The sequence below is a fragment of the Budorcas taxicolor genome, chromosome 21 (genome assembly GCF_023091745.1).
Source record: "Budorcas taxicolor isolate Tak-1 chromosome 21, Takin1.1, whole genome shotgun sequence".
NCBI lineage: Eukaryota > Metazoa > Chordata > Mammalia > Artiodactyla > Bovidae > Budorcas > Budorcas taxicolor.
The window spans coordinates 21,978,115-21,996,065 of record NC_068930.1 but is presented as its reverse complement, the minus strand read 5'-3'; the positions used below and the strand labels follow the sequence as shown (position 1 = coordinate 21,996,065).

At 49.8% G+C, this 17,951-nt stretch overlaps 1 protein-coding gene across 1 annotated transcript; it reads right to left on the bottom strand.

The window, feature by feature from the left end:
- Positions 1-363: 363 nt before the first annotated feature.
- Positions 364-11,863, bottom strand: AEN (apoptosis enhancing nuclease). Its single transcript, XM_052659467.1, has 4 exons — positions 11,785-11,863; positions 6,882-7,485; positions 3,900-4,100; positions 364-3,070 (listed from the first exon to the last, which is right to left on the bottom strand). The coding sequence occupies exons 2-4, from the start codon at positions 7,425-7,427 to the stop codon at positions 2,834-2,836; spliced, it is 984 nt and encodes a 327-aa protein (XP_052515427.1). The 5' UTR covers positions 7,428-7,485; positions 11,785-11,863; the 3' UTR covers positions 364-2,833.
- Between the last annotated feature and the right edge of the window lie 6,088 nt (positions 11,864-17,951).

Genomic DNA, 17,951 nt, shown 5'->3' with positions numbered 1-17,951 from the left:
TGGAGTTTGTTCAAACTCATGTCCATTGAGTCAGATTTCACTTATATGAGGTATCTAATCAAACACACGAAAACAAAGTGGAATGGTAGTTGCCAGGAGCTGAGGGGTTATTGTTAATGAGCATAGCGTCTGTTGTAAGATAATATCAGTTCTGGAGACGAGTTGCATAACAATGTGGGTATTAACACTATTAACTACACTTAAAAATGGTTAAGATGGTAAATTTTAAGCTGTTTATTTTATATTTAAAACTAAAAAAAAAAGAATTTAAGATAAAAAGTGAGTGCATAGCTTCAAAGAGAAACAAGTTTAGTAAACTTATGCTCTATAAATGATAGGGCAGTTACATAAAAAAAAAAAAAACTACATAAATTCTGTAGCTCTAATATTTTCCTGCCACATTCCAAAGCACCATCTTAAAAGCCACCCACCTCAAAGGCCAAAGCACCCAGCAAGACTCGGTGCCCTGAGGTCCCACAACCCCTCCACCAAGCCCCCTCCCACCTCGGCTGGAGGATTCAGAAGGCCATTTCACCCATTTTTCCAGTTGAGTTTTATTCCAGAACGGTTTTACAAAGCTGATTTTAAACCCAGTACATCTCCACATGCGAACTGCTCCATCCCTCAGCCGAAAGCCCAAAGCCCTTAAGCAACTGCTCAGCTGTGAGTGTGGCATCCGCTAGGCTTTTCGGGAGCCTAGAACAAAGTCTTGGAAGCTGATCAGCAGCTGGTCAGTGACTCAGCCAGCACCCAGAACAGTCTGCGGCCCTGCGTTTGCTGTTATGTTTTCAGGAGTGTCTCTCACTCCCTGGCCCTGCTGCTTTGCTCAGATTGATACAGCAGCACAGGGAAGAGTGAGCTGTGCTCGGTGGCCCGTGCCCCACCTACTGGAATAGCCACAAGAACAAGTCCTGTCTGGGCAAAAAATGCACAGCGTGAGAGATGTTAAGTTTTATTTGGGTGCAAAATGAGGACTGCAGCCCAGGAGGCAGCATTTCAGAGCTCTGATCTGAGCAGGCGAGGAGTGGAGTCAGGCTATATAGGAGTTTTGAAACATAGGGCAAGTGGTCCAAACATCAAAATACGATGCTACTTAAAACCAGAAATCTCGGGTTGAGTTTAGTGCTTTTCTATGCATGGGAAGATGCGAGAGTCTGGGTTCAAGCTGAAATCACTCCTTTGATTTGCGCCTCAGCTCTCTGGGGCCGGTATCCTGAGCGTCACATCCTGAGTGTTCTCAGGGCTCTGCTGCAGGGAGTGGCTAGTCCGATGACTGCTAGATGACAGGTATTCTTTTCAGCCGAGTTTCCTCAGGGTTCACCAGTTCACTGTTTAAGGGCTGCAATCTGCAATTGCTGGTGACTGTGACTTCCTTTGTTTACTGTTAAGGCTGGAAATATTTGGGGCCAAAGCCCTCAAATGGCCCCAGGGTGTGTTCAGGTGTTACTTGGAAGAACCTAACACTAATCCTTAAAGAAAAAACAGCTCAAAAAAAAAAAAAAAAGAAAACACAGCTCACAGAGCCTAACAACCCTGTGAGGTAGGTGGTACCCTTATTCCCATTTTACAGATGAGGAATCAGACTTAGGTGAAGTCACACACTTGCCTAGGTCTCAAAGCTATTAAGTAGTGAGCTAAGATGGGGCTCAGAGTTTCTGTGTGACTTGAGCTCTCAGGTACTCCAATACCACAAAACTGGTCCTTAGGGAAAAAGGACAGAGGGGTGGGGGATGAATCCTGACAGAGAACGTTTTTAGTAATTTAGAGAAAACCCACCCACTCACCCAACCACAAGTGGCTGGGGGCACCCACCCAAGTGCAGGCACTACACAGCGGTCAATGCCCAGTCTAACCCTGGCAGACCTGCCCTCTGCACCCCTGGAGACCTGTGGTCTTGCTCTCAATAAAGAAAGACCCCAGTGGGCAATTCTGCTGAGGGGCCCCAGAGTTTAAACCGCTCTACTGTTTCTCAGACTTCTGCTTCAGGATCTAGTGCTGGGTGGGCAGGAGGAATGCCTGCCTTGGGTCAAGATACACATGCCAGCCTCCACCCAGAGCTTATCTGCCTTCCCTCCTCCCAGAAGAGCACCCGGTGACTCCTGCCCGCAAGCAGGTGAGGACCCAGCTCCCCGTGATCTGAGGTCTCTGTTGTTCCATTGCTGCCAGAGTTCCAGTTCAGAAAGGGACAAAATGGCCTAGAAAGTGAAGTCGCTCAGTCGTGTTCGACACTTTGTGACCCCATGGACGGTAGCCTACCAGGCTCCGCTGTCCGTGGGATTTTCCAGGCAAGGATACTGGAGTGGGCTGCCATTTCTTTCTCCAGGGGATCTTCCCAAACCAGGGATCAAACCCGGGTCTCCTGCACTGCAGACATTGCTTTACCGTCCTTAACTGTATAGCCTAAGGGCATGTTTATTTTCTAGAAAGTGACTCTGGAGGAAGAGGTAGCTGGTGACAACAGGAAGAACACTTTGCCCCAGGTCACTGGGTGGAGATAAGGGAACTCTGGAATATTGACACCCCTACCCACCACACCCAAGGAGGGAGACCTGATCCCTTTAGAGAGCACACCATGAGGGTGGGAGTGGCCTGATGTCATCTGTCGGTGCATTCCCTACTTCTGCTGGGTTCTAGCCCACCTGCCATTTTCATGGGTGTCTATAAAGTGCCATTAGCAAAACCACAGGAGTTGGGGAGGAAGGGCTGACAGCCCTGGAGAGGGGAGGGCTGTGCTGTGGGCAGGTGGTCCCGACTCTTCAGACTGCGGGGGCAGCCAAGCGTCCTGCCCCAGGCGCTCTCCTGGTCCCCGCTCCCCAGGGGAGCTTCTCCACCCTCACTCCCTCCGGCCCGGCACCTCCCCCGCGTCTCCGCTGGCGCCCTGGGCCGGGTCCTCCGGCCAGTACTGGTCCTGCATGTACTGCTCCACGTCCGTGCTGCTGTCGGGCTCTCTGTCCTCAGGGGGCGCCCGGAGGCTGCTGGCCGCCTGCTGCTCCCACTGCACCTCCACCAGCCGGTAGAGCTCCATGGCGGTCATGGCGTCTTCTACGGACGAGTGCCCGTGCTGGCCCACCTGCGGACGAGAGCCCACATGTCACTGCCCGTGGTTCTGGGGGGCAGTCAGCCGCCCCAGGCTCTGGGTCCAGGCCCAGGGACGTGTACTCTCAGAACCCAGGTGCACAGCCTCGTTCAGTGAGAAGGACATGGGTCCCAGTCACACAGAAGAGTGCTGGAACGCCAGCGGTATCACAAGCCATCTGTTTCACCTATTTCCTTAAATCTAAAAACTGGTTTAAAAGTCCCTGATTCTGGGCTTCCCGGGTGGCTCAGTGGTAAAGAATCTGCCTGCCAATGCAGGAGACGTGGGTTCATTCCCTAGTCCGGGAAGATCCCACAGGCCGCAGGCTTCGCCCATGCCCTGCAGAGAAGTCACTGCCTTGAGAAGCCCGGGCACCGCGACCAGAGAGCAGCCTCCACTCGTCGCAACTGGAGAAGGTCCGCAGGCAGCAGCGAAGATCTATCTCCTCGACGCAGTCCCAGGGAGAAAATAAATACATTGCACCCAATTCAAAGGCTCGCGGAGCAGATGGAATAATGAATGTGAAACACAGGAGGACCAAGAGTGACCAGGTACCCCTGACCGCTCCTGGGTGTAAGAGGTGGAATTCTACACGTGAACGAGAGGACAGAAGCAGGACTGGGTGGGAGATGGATCTAAAGAGAGCAGCCTGGGAGCAGGTGGCTGACGGTCACAACCTACTGGAGAGGAGGGTGGAGAGAACACACCCAGGGTTATGTGTACACCCGGGAGTCCCTGGACCAGGCTGGGGAAGTGGCAGGCCCCGCACTGCCTGCCCATGGCCCCTGGCTGCCCCCTCCCGCTCCCCTCCAGCCCCACGCACCTGGATCTTCTTGTGCAGCAGCTGCAGGGCCAGGTCTTTCAGAGAGACACGATTCCGGACGTGGAGCCCTGGCTGGCTGAGGAGGCTGGGGACGGAAGTGGTATCCCGGGTCTGGCCCCGAGGGTGGATGTACTTGAGGGCCTGGAAATCGTTGTGCAGGGCGTGGCCCACCACCACCTTGCCCTTCAGGAGCTTGAGGATCTGTGAACAGAGGAGGAGTCAGGAAGGGCCACATCCTGACACCCTGAGCAGTGGTCCAGGGACCCCTGTGAGGGGAGGCAGTGTAGACAGGGGTGACCTGAGCCCCACAGTTAAGCAAGCTGCTCAAAGTTTGAATGCAGACCCTTGACTCACTACTCACTATCACCAGGGGCCTGTTTAAGCTTCCCCCACACCTGCAAAATGGGAAAGCTGGCAGCCGCATTGGTGGGGTGGCTGTGAGCACTAAGGAGCTCTTAGATGGGTAGGTTACCCCAGACAAGCATATTTCCTCCTGGCCCAGCCTCTTCTCAGCCTGGAAGACTTAGCCACCCCCAACCCCCTCCCGCCCACTTCCGCCCCCAACTTCCACCAGCTCCTCTCACGGCAGGTCTCAGCTTTAAACATCGGGAGGCTGCCCCGGCTGTCACCAGGACCCCTGCTGTCACCAGGACCCCTGCTGTTCTCTCCTTTGGGGGATTAACCATGTTGTCTAAGTACACGTTCAGCTCCGCATGGCCTGTTCAGCTGCCCCTCAATGTAAGCTCATTGTAAAATGCAGGGACATGTGTGCCTAGACCAGCGGTGCCCAGTGACAGCTCAGCTCACAGGAGGGGGTCCGGGGAGACGTGCCAGGTGAAGTCACAGAACTGTGCCAGGCACTGGAGACAGGCGACCAAGGACAGCTCTTTCAGCACCAATGCAGCAGTCCTTGTCTTCTGGATTCTGTCCCTTTGCCCCTCTGCTGTCCAGGACTCCCGCCTCTCACCCTCGGAACCTCTCTCTGGCTCAGCTCAGACCATCTGCACAGGGTGAGCCTCTCCTTCCTGCCTTCCAAGGGAAGCCAAATCCAGGCCTACGGGCCTGCAAACCCCTTGAACCCTCTTCCCTGGGCTCGCATCTCCTTATCACCTGCTGCCAGCCTCCCACAGCCACCTCTGCTGGCAACACACGGTTTATCACTAAACTCAGCTTTCATAGCATATGGATAGGCACATTTAGACTTCAGTGGTAGGGATGGGCCACCACCCCACACACATACACACAAGCCACATGGTGGGAAAGGACTCAGCAGACCCCATTCATACTGGCCCAGAGCGTGGGCCAATCCAGCACGGGCCTGCTCTTGGCAGGCCAAGAGACATCCCTAGGAGCTGGGGGTCACCATCCGTCTGCCTTCCTGCTGCCTCTATTCCTAATCAGCTCACTTGAAACATCCTTTTAAAAGAAATGCTTACACTGTATCTGCTGTGAAAAAGGAAGACACAAGATGACTTGTATCAATATTCCCTAAATGTACCTCATCCCAAGAATAAACCAGAAATGTTAAGTATAGCTTTGCTATAATGCTTGGTTTAAAAATGCAGAATGGTCCAACCTGGTTGATATGACTTGAGAATAATGCAGATGTTGCCCTTGATAAACACTGAGTGAATGCAGAAAGCATACCCAGTTTAGCAGAGCCACGGGGGAATCTCAGAAGTCTACCAGCCAGCTTAGCTCACCTCCATGCTTCCCATACCCTAACTTCAAGTAACACCCTTAACCGCTCCACCACAGCACAAGCCACCATCCTCTCGACAGCTACTTCCCTGAGTGCTCCAGGTCTTATCAAGGCAAGTTCAGTTCAGTCGCCAAATCAGGTCCGACTCTTGGCGACCCCAGGGACTGCAGCACATTAGGATCCCCTCTCCTTCACTATCTTCCGGAGTTTGCTCACAAAGCACCATATCAGTAAATTTATACTTTCCTTAACCACTGAACCTGTGCAAAACTGTGCTTCCACTGTTTCCATAATTGGGACCTCCTGTTTTATCTGGGGGGTCATTGATAAAGTTTAAGTGTTGTGTCTCTAACCCCATTTTCCCCATCAGCTCTAGGGTATTTATCATGCAGGTTTGTACAGCACGATGGTTTTTAGAAACACACATCAGTTCCCTCCCAAGACCTAGAGACTTGCAGGATCAGAATCTCTAGGGAGAGGATCTGGGACAAGAATCCAAGATTGTTAATAAGGATTTAGGTACATTTCCTATGCTCAAGGGTGTTTGGGAGTTCCTGGCATGTTAGTGTGGCCCCAACCACAAATTAGTTTTCCTCAAAGCAATGAGTCCCTTGGACAGCAAGGAGATCAAACCAGTCTATCCTAAAGGAAATCAACCCTTAACATTCATTGGAAAGACTGATGCTGAAGCTGAAGCTCCAATACTTTGACCACCTGATAGGAAGAGCTGACTCATTAGAAAAGATCCTGATGCTGGGAAGGATGGAAGGCAGGAGGAGAAGGGGACGACAGAGGATGAGATGGCTGGATGGTGTCACCGACTCAATGGACATGAGTTTGAGCAAGCGCCAGGAGGTGGTGAAGGACAGGGAAGTCTGGCGGCTGCAGTCCCTGGGGCCACAGAGTGGGAATATGACTTAGTGACTGAACACCAACAAAGCAATGGAGAACTAACATAAAAATACCAAGATATTACCACCTGGAGGTGACAGCACTAAGGGCCTTACACATTTCATGCAGACACGTAGTACTTTTATAACAGGAGAGGAAAATGCGGAGTGTAAGCTGCTTCCCATCTTGTGGGAAAGGCACAGCCTTTCCACACACACCACCACGCGGGACAGCCAGCAATTGCTCCATGCAGGTAAGGCAGGATTTCTACTCACCCTTTCCTATGGAGAGGAAACCCAGAAGAAGCTTAGTAAGGTTCCCAAGGTCTCTCTGCTTCCAGTGGCTACGTGTTAGCTCAGACCCGGGCTCAGCCCCCGCCCTGCCCTCACCTCTTTCTGGGCCACCTGGAAGGGGATGGCTTTGCGCATGTGCTGCCGGGTGATGCCGCTCCAGCGCGTGCGGTAGTCCACGACTGGCATCTCAGGCCGGACGTACTTGTCGTAGAGGACCTCGCCGTAGTAACTCACCACGGAGCAGCGGGCCAGCTCGCTCACCCGCCCTCGGGGTCCCGTGCCCACCATCTCGCAGTCAATGGCCACGCACTTGCTGGGCAAGGGGCCGGCAGAGTCCCTGGGGGCTGGCTTTCTGTTGCACCCAGCACCTTCAGATTCAGCCCGCGGACGCTGCCTGGCACTGCCGGCCACTTCTGTGCCTGGCGGGGCCCCGGGCAGCATAGGCAGAGGGGAGGGTCCTGGCTCCCGGAGTGGGCTCAGCAGCCCCTGCTCCAGCAGCAAGGCCTTCCGGGCCATGAAGCGCTGGTGCTGTCGGCTCTTCCTCTTGTGCTTCCTCCGAAGCACATCCTTGGCATTCCGGCTGGCCAGGGAAGGGCTCAGGCACTGCACTGACTCAGGAGCTTCCTGGGGTACCATCCGCATCTGTGCACCACTCAGGGCCAGGGAGGCCTGGGAGGTGATCTGCCAACAGGGCAGCAGCCTGGGAGAGAAACAGGGCAGAGGGGCGAGGTGAGAACAGGCCCGGCCAGCCCTGCCCCCCCCCCCCCCCAAACCCGCTCCCTCCAGCCAGGGCGCAACTGCTGTACAGTGTCTCAAGATCCCAGACAAAGCCAAGGACCTGCTTTAATGATAACTGCACTCATAGGGTCAACATCACCTGCAAAATCACTGTCTTAAGTACTTTACATGGAATCACTCAATCTTTCCCACAACTCAGAAAGGTATTATTATCCCCGTGTTGTAGGTGCAAAAGGTGAGGCATGAAGGCTTAGTAATTCATCCAATTAATAAACAGACAAAGGCTGATGTGAACCCAGAACCCAGGCTTTCAAATTCCACGCCATAGCCTACCTCCAACATTGTTAGCTTAAACTAAAAACTATGAAAAACTTTTAGAGAGGTTTAAGAGAAAATAAACAAAATGAGACAATAAAGATTACAGAGATGTTACATATATGCAAAATCCCATTTTGGATAAACAAACAAAAGCTTTATGCAGTGTAAAGGTAGAACCTTTCCTACCCATAGTAGAACCTAGAGAAACTATTTCACAGGAAGCCCACAACAGTTGTATTTTTGATATGTGTTAACCACAATGACATATCTATCAACTGACTTTCAAATTCACTCGTCATAACACTGTCTACAAACATTTAACGTAGTTGGACTTGTAGTGTAATCATGGAGGCCTACGGGCATAGGTGTGTGCTGGTAAGCCAGCTCAAATCTAAAAAGGAGAAACAGAAAAAAGCCCTGCTGTACAGTGCTGTAGACTTCCGTGGTACCTCCCCCAAGCTCTCCATGCCTGAACGCTGGGTTGACAGGAGATGCTGTCACACACCACGGTCACAGGAAACAGCTGTCTGCTCCTGTGGGTTTACAAACCCCATGCAGTAAGACTGGCATCTTCCCGATCGTCAGGGATGTAGCTTGGGAAGCCTCATCTCATTTGCTGTGCTAAGTCATAAGTCAGCTGGTAGATTTTGAACAGACCACAAAACCAGCGCTTTGAAGTAGTCAGAGCAGGGACTAACTCAGCTCAGAATAAGTACCTAACCAATTCAGGTTCTTTGCATGTAAACCCACCCTTCCCTTGTGAATAGGAAATGGTAAAATCCATGTGTATTTTTAAAAATTATTATTATTTTAACAGTTACTGGAGTATAACTGATTTACAATGTTGTTATTAACTTCAGCTGTACAACAAAGTGATCAGTTACACACACAAATATTCCTTTTCATGTGCTTTTCCATTATGATTTATCACAGGATATTGAATATAGTTCCCTGTGCTATACAGGGGGCTTCCCCAGTGGGTCAGTGATTAAAGAAAATCCACCTGCAATGCAGGAGGCGAGGGTTCTATCCCTTGGTCGTGAAGATCCCCTGGAGGAGGGCATGGCAACCCACTCCAGTATTATTGCCAGGAAAATCCCATGGACAGAGGAACCTGGCGTGCTGTAGTCCATGGGGTCACAAAGAGTTGGACATGACTGAGCATCTGAGCAGCAGCAGCAGCGCTATCTATACTTGTTTATCCATCCTATATGTAATAATTTGCATTTGCTAATCCCAAACTCCCAATCCTTCCCTTCCCCACTCCATTATTTCAGTCTCCTGGTTCATTAATCCGTCTTTCATCTAGACTGTGTACTTTGATGTAGCCTTTAAAATCTTTATAGGTGACCAATTTTAGTTGCAACTGTATTCATGAAAATGCTGTTTCCTAGTACATCTGATTAAAATTGAGCTGCTCATTCTTAACTCCTGAATCAACTATTCTTCACAGTATCAAAGGGATTTTCTGTGGAGTCAGTACAGTGTCATATCCTAGGCTTTCGACTGGTTAGTATATATTTTTATTGTGGCCAAATCCCCATTACGCTACATATTTACATTTATTATATGTATATATTACAAACTCCCTGCATACACCCACACACACACATAAATATATGAAAGGACCCATGACTGTCATCAGGCCAGGTATTTAAAAAGCAGAAGCGCTAAGTTAGAGAAGGCCTGGCAGTGGAGGAGATACTTTCAAGGGTTTCAGAAAGGTCTACCAGTCAGCCCAGGAAGGGAAGGGCATGCAGACAGAAAAAAACATGGACACAAAGTCCAAGAGGCAGGACAGACTCATGGTGGGAAAGCAAGGATTTGGATGCAGCAACTGGAAAGAAAGGAGGTAGGGGCGAGGAGACGGGGACAGTCAGGGAGAACTGTCCCTGGAGAAAAGTCAAAATTGGGGCTTCATCCAAAGGTAGGTGGGAACCATCAATCTCCAGAGTTTTAGGGAGAGGGGGACAGGATCACAATTGCCTTAAAGGAAGAGAATTGGAGAAAGAACATAGGACTCTGCACAAGGGCAGCAGAGATTAAGAGAAATGGGAGGAGAGATGAACTACCTACCATGCGGTGATGCCTGGGCCAGACGGGAGTCTCCATGACATCCTCCCTCTGCTTCCTGATCCCTTCCCTCAAGAACCCTTCTCCTTTTTAAAGGGGCTCTCAACTATAATCACCTTCTTCATATTCACAAGTCACCTACTGAGGCTGACAGATAAAGAACCTCAACTTGCCTTGGCCAGTAATGGGGAGAATGAGGTCTAAGAAGACAGAGAGCCGCTAATAACTGCCTTCTGTAGGGGAGGAGGGACCTTGTCCTTCTCTGAGATGGCCAAGGACCCTGCAAGGTCAGGAGGCCTGGACTAGGGTCGATGACCTCCCTAAACCTGTTGACAAAGTTTCAAAGAGGCCAGAAATTGGTGGCATGGTGGTAAAGAATTCACCTGCCAATGCAGGAGATGCAGGATCCCTGGGTTGGAAAGATCTCCTGGAGAAGGAAATGGCAACTCATTCCAGTTATCCTTGCCTGGGAAATCCCACGGACAGAGGAGCCTGGAGGTCCGTGGGGTTGCAGAGTCGCATGGAGGAGGGGGAAAAAAGGTCTCGGGGCTCTTTGTTCCAAGAAATGAAAGCAGTCCTCTTCTACCTGTCCTGACTTAGCTGACACATCAGAACCAACAGTTAATCATCAAGGGCACACAGTCCTCATCTTGGGCTGCCACACGGAGCTCAGTGAAGCTAGGAAGAAGCTTCGCTCAAACAACAAATGTTTCAGTGAAGCAAACAAATCTCTCTCCCGCCCAGAACCAACATCTGAATCAGCAGCCAACAGGCCTTTGGGCAAAGGAACTCCAAAGTCAGAATCGCCAGTGGCCTCAGGGCCACCAACTTGCTGGCTATCAGGAAGATGGGCAGTCTAGACCCTGCTCTGGCACTAAACAGCTAGATGAACAGGACCAAGACACTGTCTCCTAACTCAGGGGTCCCCAACCTCTGGGCCACAGACCGGTACCTCCTGTCAGATTAGCAGCCCCATTAAATGAGAAAGAATCATAAGGCACTTGAATTATCCAGAAACCATCCACCCTGCCTTCCCACTCCATGGGAAAATTTGTCTTCCAAACCGGTCCCTGGTGCCAATAAAAGTTGGGGATGGCTGACCTAACTTAAAACTAGGGTTTATTAAACCCAGCGTCGAACTAGGTTGCTGCTGCTGCTGCTGCTGCTAAGTCGCTTCAGTCGTTCCCGACTCTGTGCGACCCCAAGACCGCAGCCCACCAGGCTCCCCCATCCCTGGGATTCTCCAGGCAACCCACCTCCAAAAAGCAGCTCATTATCAGAAACAATTAAGACGTCTGTTTAAAAAGTCTGATTTCCAAGCCTACCCCCCACACCTTCTTAACTGCCATTTGGGGAAAAGGGCCCTCGAATCTGTATTTCAGACTGCGCGGCCCCGCCCCCCGCAACAGGACACTAATAATCGCCGGAATTTGAGAAAAGCCGGCTCGATGAGATCCCCTGTGCTGCTGAAAAGTTAAAATGAGACAACAAAGTCCGAGGAGATCCTGCTCAGTCTCCCCTGGCCGCCGGCGTTCCGGGAGTGACGTGCGGGCGGCCCGGCCTCACCAGGGAGGGACTGAAGCACTGGTCACTCAGGGGTCGCGGTTGCCCGGCCAACGCCCACCAGGCCCGGCCCCACTGCCCAGCGCCACCCACTCAGACCAGAGACCCTAGAGCAGGGCGCGACGCGGGCCAAGAGGCGCCCCGGGCCGGGCCTGCACTCCCGGGGCCCCGGGAGCAGAGCCGGCCCGGCCGGGAGTCCCTGGCCACAAGTCGGGGGCGGACACACCTCGCGGGGGCCCTCCGCGGCCTGGACATGTCGCGCCAGCCCGCCCCACCCCGAGATCCCCGGCAGGGTCCCCGAGATCACCTGAAAGCCCCACGAGTCCCCTCACGCCAGCACGTGGCGTCCAGGGAGCCGGCAGCCGCTACACGCCCGGGCAAGCCCGCCGCGGCCGCCCGCCTATTGGCTAGCTGGACGGCAGCTCCCGCCTAAGGCCTCTTCTGATTGGTCGGAAGCCTGGCTGGCTGCCGGTTGGCACTGGGCGCATAAGGGGCGGGGACTCCAAGAGGGGCGTGGTTTGTGTCCAGGAGGGCCCCACCCGCGGAAAATTTTAAAGCCGACTGGAGGGGACTGTGGCCTTTTTTCTCGCCAGGGTCCGCTCCCACCTAGGTCCCCAGGCTCCAGTTCATCCCCCTCCCTGGGTGAGGATGTGGAGTCTTACGAGCTCCGTGCCACTAAAAGTAGAATGACTTACTGTGTACACACCCACATTTGAAAAAGGTGGCCCCTACCTCCTCCAGTGTTGAGGAGACTGGGTGAAAGAGTAATATACCTGATAAGCACTAAAGAAAGATTTTTTAAAATTAGGATTGCTCCTTCGGCGCAATTTTTTTCATTGGTCCTTTTGCAGTACTTTATTTATAAGTAATACGTTCCTGCCAAGGGCTCCGCAATGGGATACATAGAATTAACTTCGTTGGTGGAGATTCTAGTTGCTCACAGTTTGGCACAGTAACAGAAGTTAACAGCTAACTTACTGCAACGTGAATAATAAAAACAATAATAAAGAGCTTGCATTTATTATTGAGCATTAACAATATGCCAGGCAAAACACCCGTTTAGTCTGACGAACTCTGAGATATTATCTCTGTTTCACAATTAAGGAGACTGACATTTAAAGAAATTAAGGAAAAACAGCTCGAATCCAAACCAAGACCCTTACCTATGAAGTCAGATTCCTTCTAACTCCATTTTGCAAGCAGCAGTGCCATCACAAGGTAACGAGAGGTTCAGGGGTACCTGGGCCTATTTCTGACCAGAATACGGATTTAAGGGAAGCAGGACAAAGGATAAGGCCGCTAGAGAGATGAGCATTCCTACTCAGATTCCTGATGGTTTGGAGGAGATGGAAAGAGTTTCAGCCAGAGCTGGTTCACCAGCAGATCTACCTTTGAGGGAGCTCACTCTGGCTGCAGTATGAGAGGAATGGGCCATGCCTGGAGAAAAAGGAGTGGGAGCAGGTGACTGTGGACACTACGGCAGGATAAGATCCTAATGGCCAAAGTGGTGCACGTGTGTGTGCCTGCTCAGCTGTGTTTGACTCTTTGCAACCCGTAGACGGCAACCCACCAGCTCCTCTGTCCACAGGGTTTCCCAGGCAAGAATACTGGAGTGGGTTGCCATTTCCTTCTCCAGAGATCTTGCCGACACAGGTATCAAACCTGCATCTCTTGTGTTCCTGCCTTGGCAGGCAGATTCTTTACCACTGCACCATGTGGGAAGACCAACCAGAGTGCTAGGTAGGGAGGATAAAGAGCTTGGGACAGATTCCTGAGCTCCTTTGGAGGCAACGTTGAGAGGACAGACAGAGAAGGGAAGGAATGCAGAGCAGCTGTTTTCAGACAAGGTGACTTTGTCAGAGGCAACTGTGGGGACAGGAAGGGTTTTAAGAGAGTCAGTTACCAGAACCTCGACTCCTGTGGGACTAGACCTGGGAATGGAACTGGAGTCTTTGAAGTCCAGCTTCCGTCTCCCCTTGTATAGTCAGCTGTCTCCCACTTTGCAAAGGAAAGTCACAGACACACACCCAGTCTAAACTTTGCTCTGCAACATTGCCCTAGGAAATAAAGGAGTCTCCCAATCCTGAATACGAATTGGGTTTCCCAGGTGGCTCAGCAGTAAGGAATCATCTGCCAAGCAGAAGACATGAGTTCTATACCTGGATCAGGAAGATCCCCTGGAGAGAGAAATGGCAACCCACTTCAGTATTCTTGCTGGGAAATCTTATAGACAGAGGAGTCTGGTAGGCTACACGGGGTCACAAGAGAGCTGGACACAACTTAAACTGAACAGCAACAACAATGGGTTATTATCCAGGACTGGCAAGAAACCCTTCTACCAGTCTATTGGTTTCTGATTCTTTGCTTTTGCTATGATCCAAGGAGGATTTAATCAGGTTGTCAGCTAATAGGTCATTAAAAACATTGTTTTGAGGCTGGATAATTATCAGGAATCAAAAGAACTGAGAGTCATTGCTAGGAAAACTTCCTTCCACTTCTGTCTTTTATCTGAACAATGTTTATTAGTGCTTACATCCATAAAAACAAAATGGAAGGCCCAACTCTTTCTCATTCTCGCAAAAAGTATATTCATCCCTGGATTTACAAATTTGATGGAAAAAATAACTGGTTCAATCTATCTCCTAAAGGGACACATTTCCAATGGCATTTCTAGTGAAAATTTACTTTTTATGTTTAAAGATTATTGCTCGGACAATGAAATGCTGTGTATTTATCATTTGCTCATTTCAATACAAATAATTGCAACAATATCTCAATCCGGAAGGAAAAAATATAACACTGAGACCCCTATGGGTCACAAGACAGAAAAAAAGAATCACATTTGGAAACTTTATGGGTCACAAGACATTTTTCTAGCGTTAACAAGTTCAAATGGATGTACAATTTCGCGGCATTAAAATGTGATCAGGTTCTCCAGAAAATATTACCAAACATGAAAACAGATGATGCTAGGATAAAATGCCATAGCAGAAGGTGAATGGAAATATAAGCTGAAGAAGAACAAAGAATGTTGCACATAAATAAAAAAACAAATCCAGATTAAGTAAGGAGAAACTGTTTGAAAGGATTAGTGGGGTGGATGATTGGGAGGAGAGATTTATTGCAATAGAGAAAATGCTCTGCTAATTCTTAAGAGTTAGGCAAAAAGAGTTTCCTTTTATAGGGAGGAGAAAACAGGGCCAGAAAGAATACATTGTGGAAGGAAGAGTGACCAGATCCTTTTATATCAGTAGATATTAGATTTGGAAATTGTTTTACCCTGCTGCTGCTGCTGCTAAGTCGCTTCAGTCGTGTATGACTCTGTGCGACCCCACAGACAGCAGCCCACCAGACTTCCCCATTCCTGGGATTCTCAAGGCAAGAACTGGAGTGGGTTGCCATTTCCTTCTCCAATGCATGAAAGTGAAAAGTGAAAGTGAAGTCATTCAGTCGTGTCTGACTCTTAGTGACCAGGCTCCTACGTCCATGGGATTTTCCAGGCAAGAGTACTGGAGTGGGTTGTCATTGCCTTCTCTGTTTTACCCTGAGGCCAGCCTATTCTCTGGAGGGATACAGAGGGATTATAAACTGGCTCTGGGTGGGCCAAAGTTCAAGGGACCTGAGGGAAGAAAAGAAGCTTAACCAATGTTTGGTTATAAGCATTTTATTCCAATTGATCCATAGGTCCAACAGTTTAGTTAATCACCAATGAGGCAAAAAAGAGGAATTTGGAGTGGCGGTGCCAGGACTCAATCCAGGAGTCTTACCCCAGTCATATGGGGCACCGTATTTCTTTGCAGTAACTATTTTCTGGAACACAAAAAGGATAGGGGAAATTTCTTCACCATTGATGTTCTCCAGGAGCACAAGGCTCAGATAAAATTTAACATTGTAAGAGCTTTTTTCATGTATTTTAAAAAATGGTTAATGTTGGTATCAAACTGCTATGATATATATAGCAGTTTGAAACAAATCTTTAAAATGTTTTAAAGATTTTTTTACATAGATCATTTGAAAATTCTTATTAAATTTGTTACAATATTGCTTCTGTTGTTTATATTCTGGTTTTTTGGCCACTAGGCATGTGGGATTTTAGCTCCCCAGCCAGGGATCAGACCCAAACCTCCTGCAAGGGAAGACTAAGTCTTAACCACTGGACCTCCAGGGAAGTCCCTGCTGTTCAGTCTCTCAGTCACATCCGACTCTTTGGGACCCTGTGGAGGCAGGCCAGGCTTCCCTGCCTTCCACTATCTCTTGGAGTTTGCTCAAACTCATATCCATTGAGTCGGTGATACTATCCAACCATCTCATCCTCTACCTCCCTCTTCTCCTTTTGCGTTTAATCTTTCCCAGCATCAGGGTCTTTTCCCATGAGTCGGCTCTTCACATCAGGTGCCCAAAGTGTTGGAGCTTCAGTTTCAGCATCACTCTTCCAATGAATACAGACACATTAAAAAAAAAAAAAAGTCAATATTTCCAATACATCTTTTATAACTACCAAGGGTTATGACAAAACATTATCAAGCAAAAAAGTTGGAAGTCCACAAGTATACAACATGGATGGCCCAATACTGGCATATCTTGTCTGTGAACTCCAAACTTTAGGGCCCTCACCCTCCCATTCCTTAAAGGAACCTACCTTCCCCTTCCACAAAGAGTGGGGCTCCCCTATAACAGACCCCTTTGAGCCTTGGCTTCCCCCTAGGCTTGATGCGGGAAAGCCCATGATCCAAGTCCTGCCCTTTCTCCCTCTACCTTGTCAATCAAGCAGCACCTGAAACGTTTGACTTGACTTGTGTTGTGCCCTTACAAACCATCAAGCCAAACTCTCGAAGCAACATTCTGCCTTCCTTGCATGCCTATTTTTAAGTCTTTTTTTCCTTTTTTAATGTGGACCATCTTCAGAGTCTTTATTGAATTTGATACAATACTGCTTCCATTTTATGGTTTGTTTTTTGGCTGCAAGACATTAGGGATCTCAGTTCCCCGACCAGGGATTGAATCCACACCTGCCTGCGTTGGAAGGTGAAGTCTTAGTCACTGGACCACCAGGGAAATCCCTCATGCCTGTTTTGAGGACTATCCGGGATGCTATGGGGATTCCCATGTGGCTGCACCCGGTGCAGACAGGAGGGTGGGTGTCCATCCAGCCATTGTTTGCGGCAGCAGTTCTCTAAGGGTGGTCCTCAACCAGCAGCCTAGGCATCGCCTGGAAACAGGTTGGACCCACTGACTTAGAAATTCAGGGGTGGGTGGGGCCCAGGCGGTCTGTGTTTTAACAACCTGATTAACAGCTTCCTGACGCATCCTCAAGTTTAAAATCCGATGTGTTAGAGGGTATGAAGCTGGCACAACTCTGGGAGCCAACGTAAGTAACTTACTCATTCTATTCAAGCACACTCCTGCTCTACTAGCATTCTTGACCCCACGGTGACTTTGCACCTATCTGTGGTACCTCTGTATCTTCCCCTGATTTCAGACGCGCGCAGCGCGCAGCAGTAAGCGGCAGCAAGTGGTAGCTGGAAGCAAGGTCTTCAGTTTTCCAGACTGGGAGTCCTAACCCCTGGACCACAGGAGCCAGCAGTTAGGGCTAAGGTCCCTAGTCTTGCCTGTCTACTCAAGAATGAATTCAGGCAAGGAGACACAAGGTAAAGAGTAAAAAGTTTATTGAAAAGAAAAGTACGTGTGGAAAGACACCTGGGCGAGCTCGGAGAGACAGCCGCACCTTTGAAGTTTGAATCTTTTATAAACAAGGGGACAGTTTTCCAGGTCTTTGTATTCCCTCAGGCCAATCATCTTGCTTTGTACCACCCGCTACACTCTGGTTAATTTGTCTCAGGACCCTCCCCTGGGGTGCACACGCACACCTTACTAAGATGGACCTCAAAGTGAAGGCTTCTGGGAGGAGCAAGACTCATTATGGCCTGGAATTATCCTCTGACTTTTGACTCCAAGGAACCTTTCTGCCCATGTGTTCTATCTCCTTTATCCTTTACTCAGAGTTTTTGCCTCTCTTTATCCTTGCCACGATTATTCCCTTGAGGTGTTTACAAGAGAAAGGACTGGCTATTTACCCGATTTCTGTTGCTACTTCCGTTTCCACGAGCAAACAGGGAGCTGATTGTAAATTCCTCTGCTGGAGCCCACCTATCTCAGGAAATGCAAAGAGGAGGCTGGCTGATTCGGAATTTCCCAACCTGGAGCCCATCTATCTCCTACCTCACCCCCAACTCCTGAGGTTTCCAGTATTTTTAGAACCGCGTCAAGGCTCACGTGACTGATTTTTCATTTATTTATTTATCTTTGGCAGTGTTGCGTCTTTGCTGCTGTTGTGAGGGCTTTCCTCTACTTGCAGCAAGCGGGGGCTGCTCTCTAGTTGAGGTGCACGGGCTTGTTGCCGCGGCTTCCCTCGTGGGAAGCACCGGCGCAAAGGTGTTCGGGCTTCAGTAGTTGCCGCTCTCGGCTCTAGAGCAC

Excerpts from the sequence above, each read along its gene's own strand:
- AEN (XM_052659467.1), bottom strand. The coding sequence starts at position 7,427 with ATGCGGATGGTACCCCAGGAAGCTCCTGAGTCAGTGCAGTGCCTGAGC. Across the intron at positions 4,101-6,881 it reads TCCAGGTGGCCCAGAAAGAG|ATCCTCAAGCTCCTGAAGGG; the intron begins GTGAGGGCAGGG and ends CTCTGTTCACAG. Across the intron at positions 3,071-3,899 it reads TGCTGCACAAGAAGATCCAG|GTGGGCCAGCACGGGCACTC; the intron begins GTGCGTGGGGCT and ends TCTCGTCCGCAG.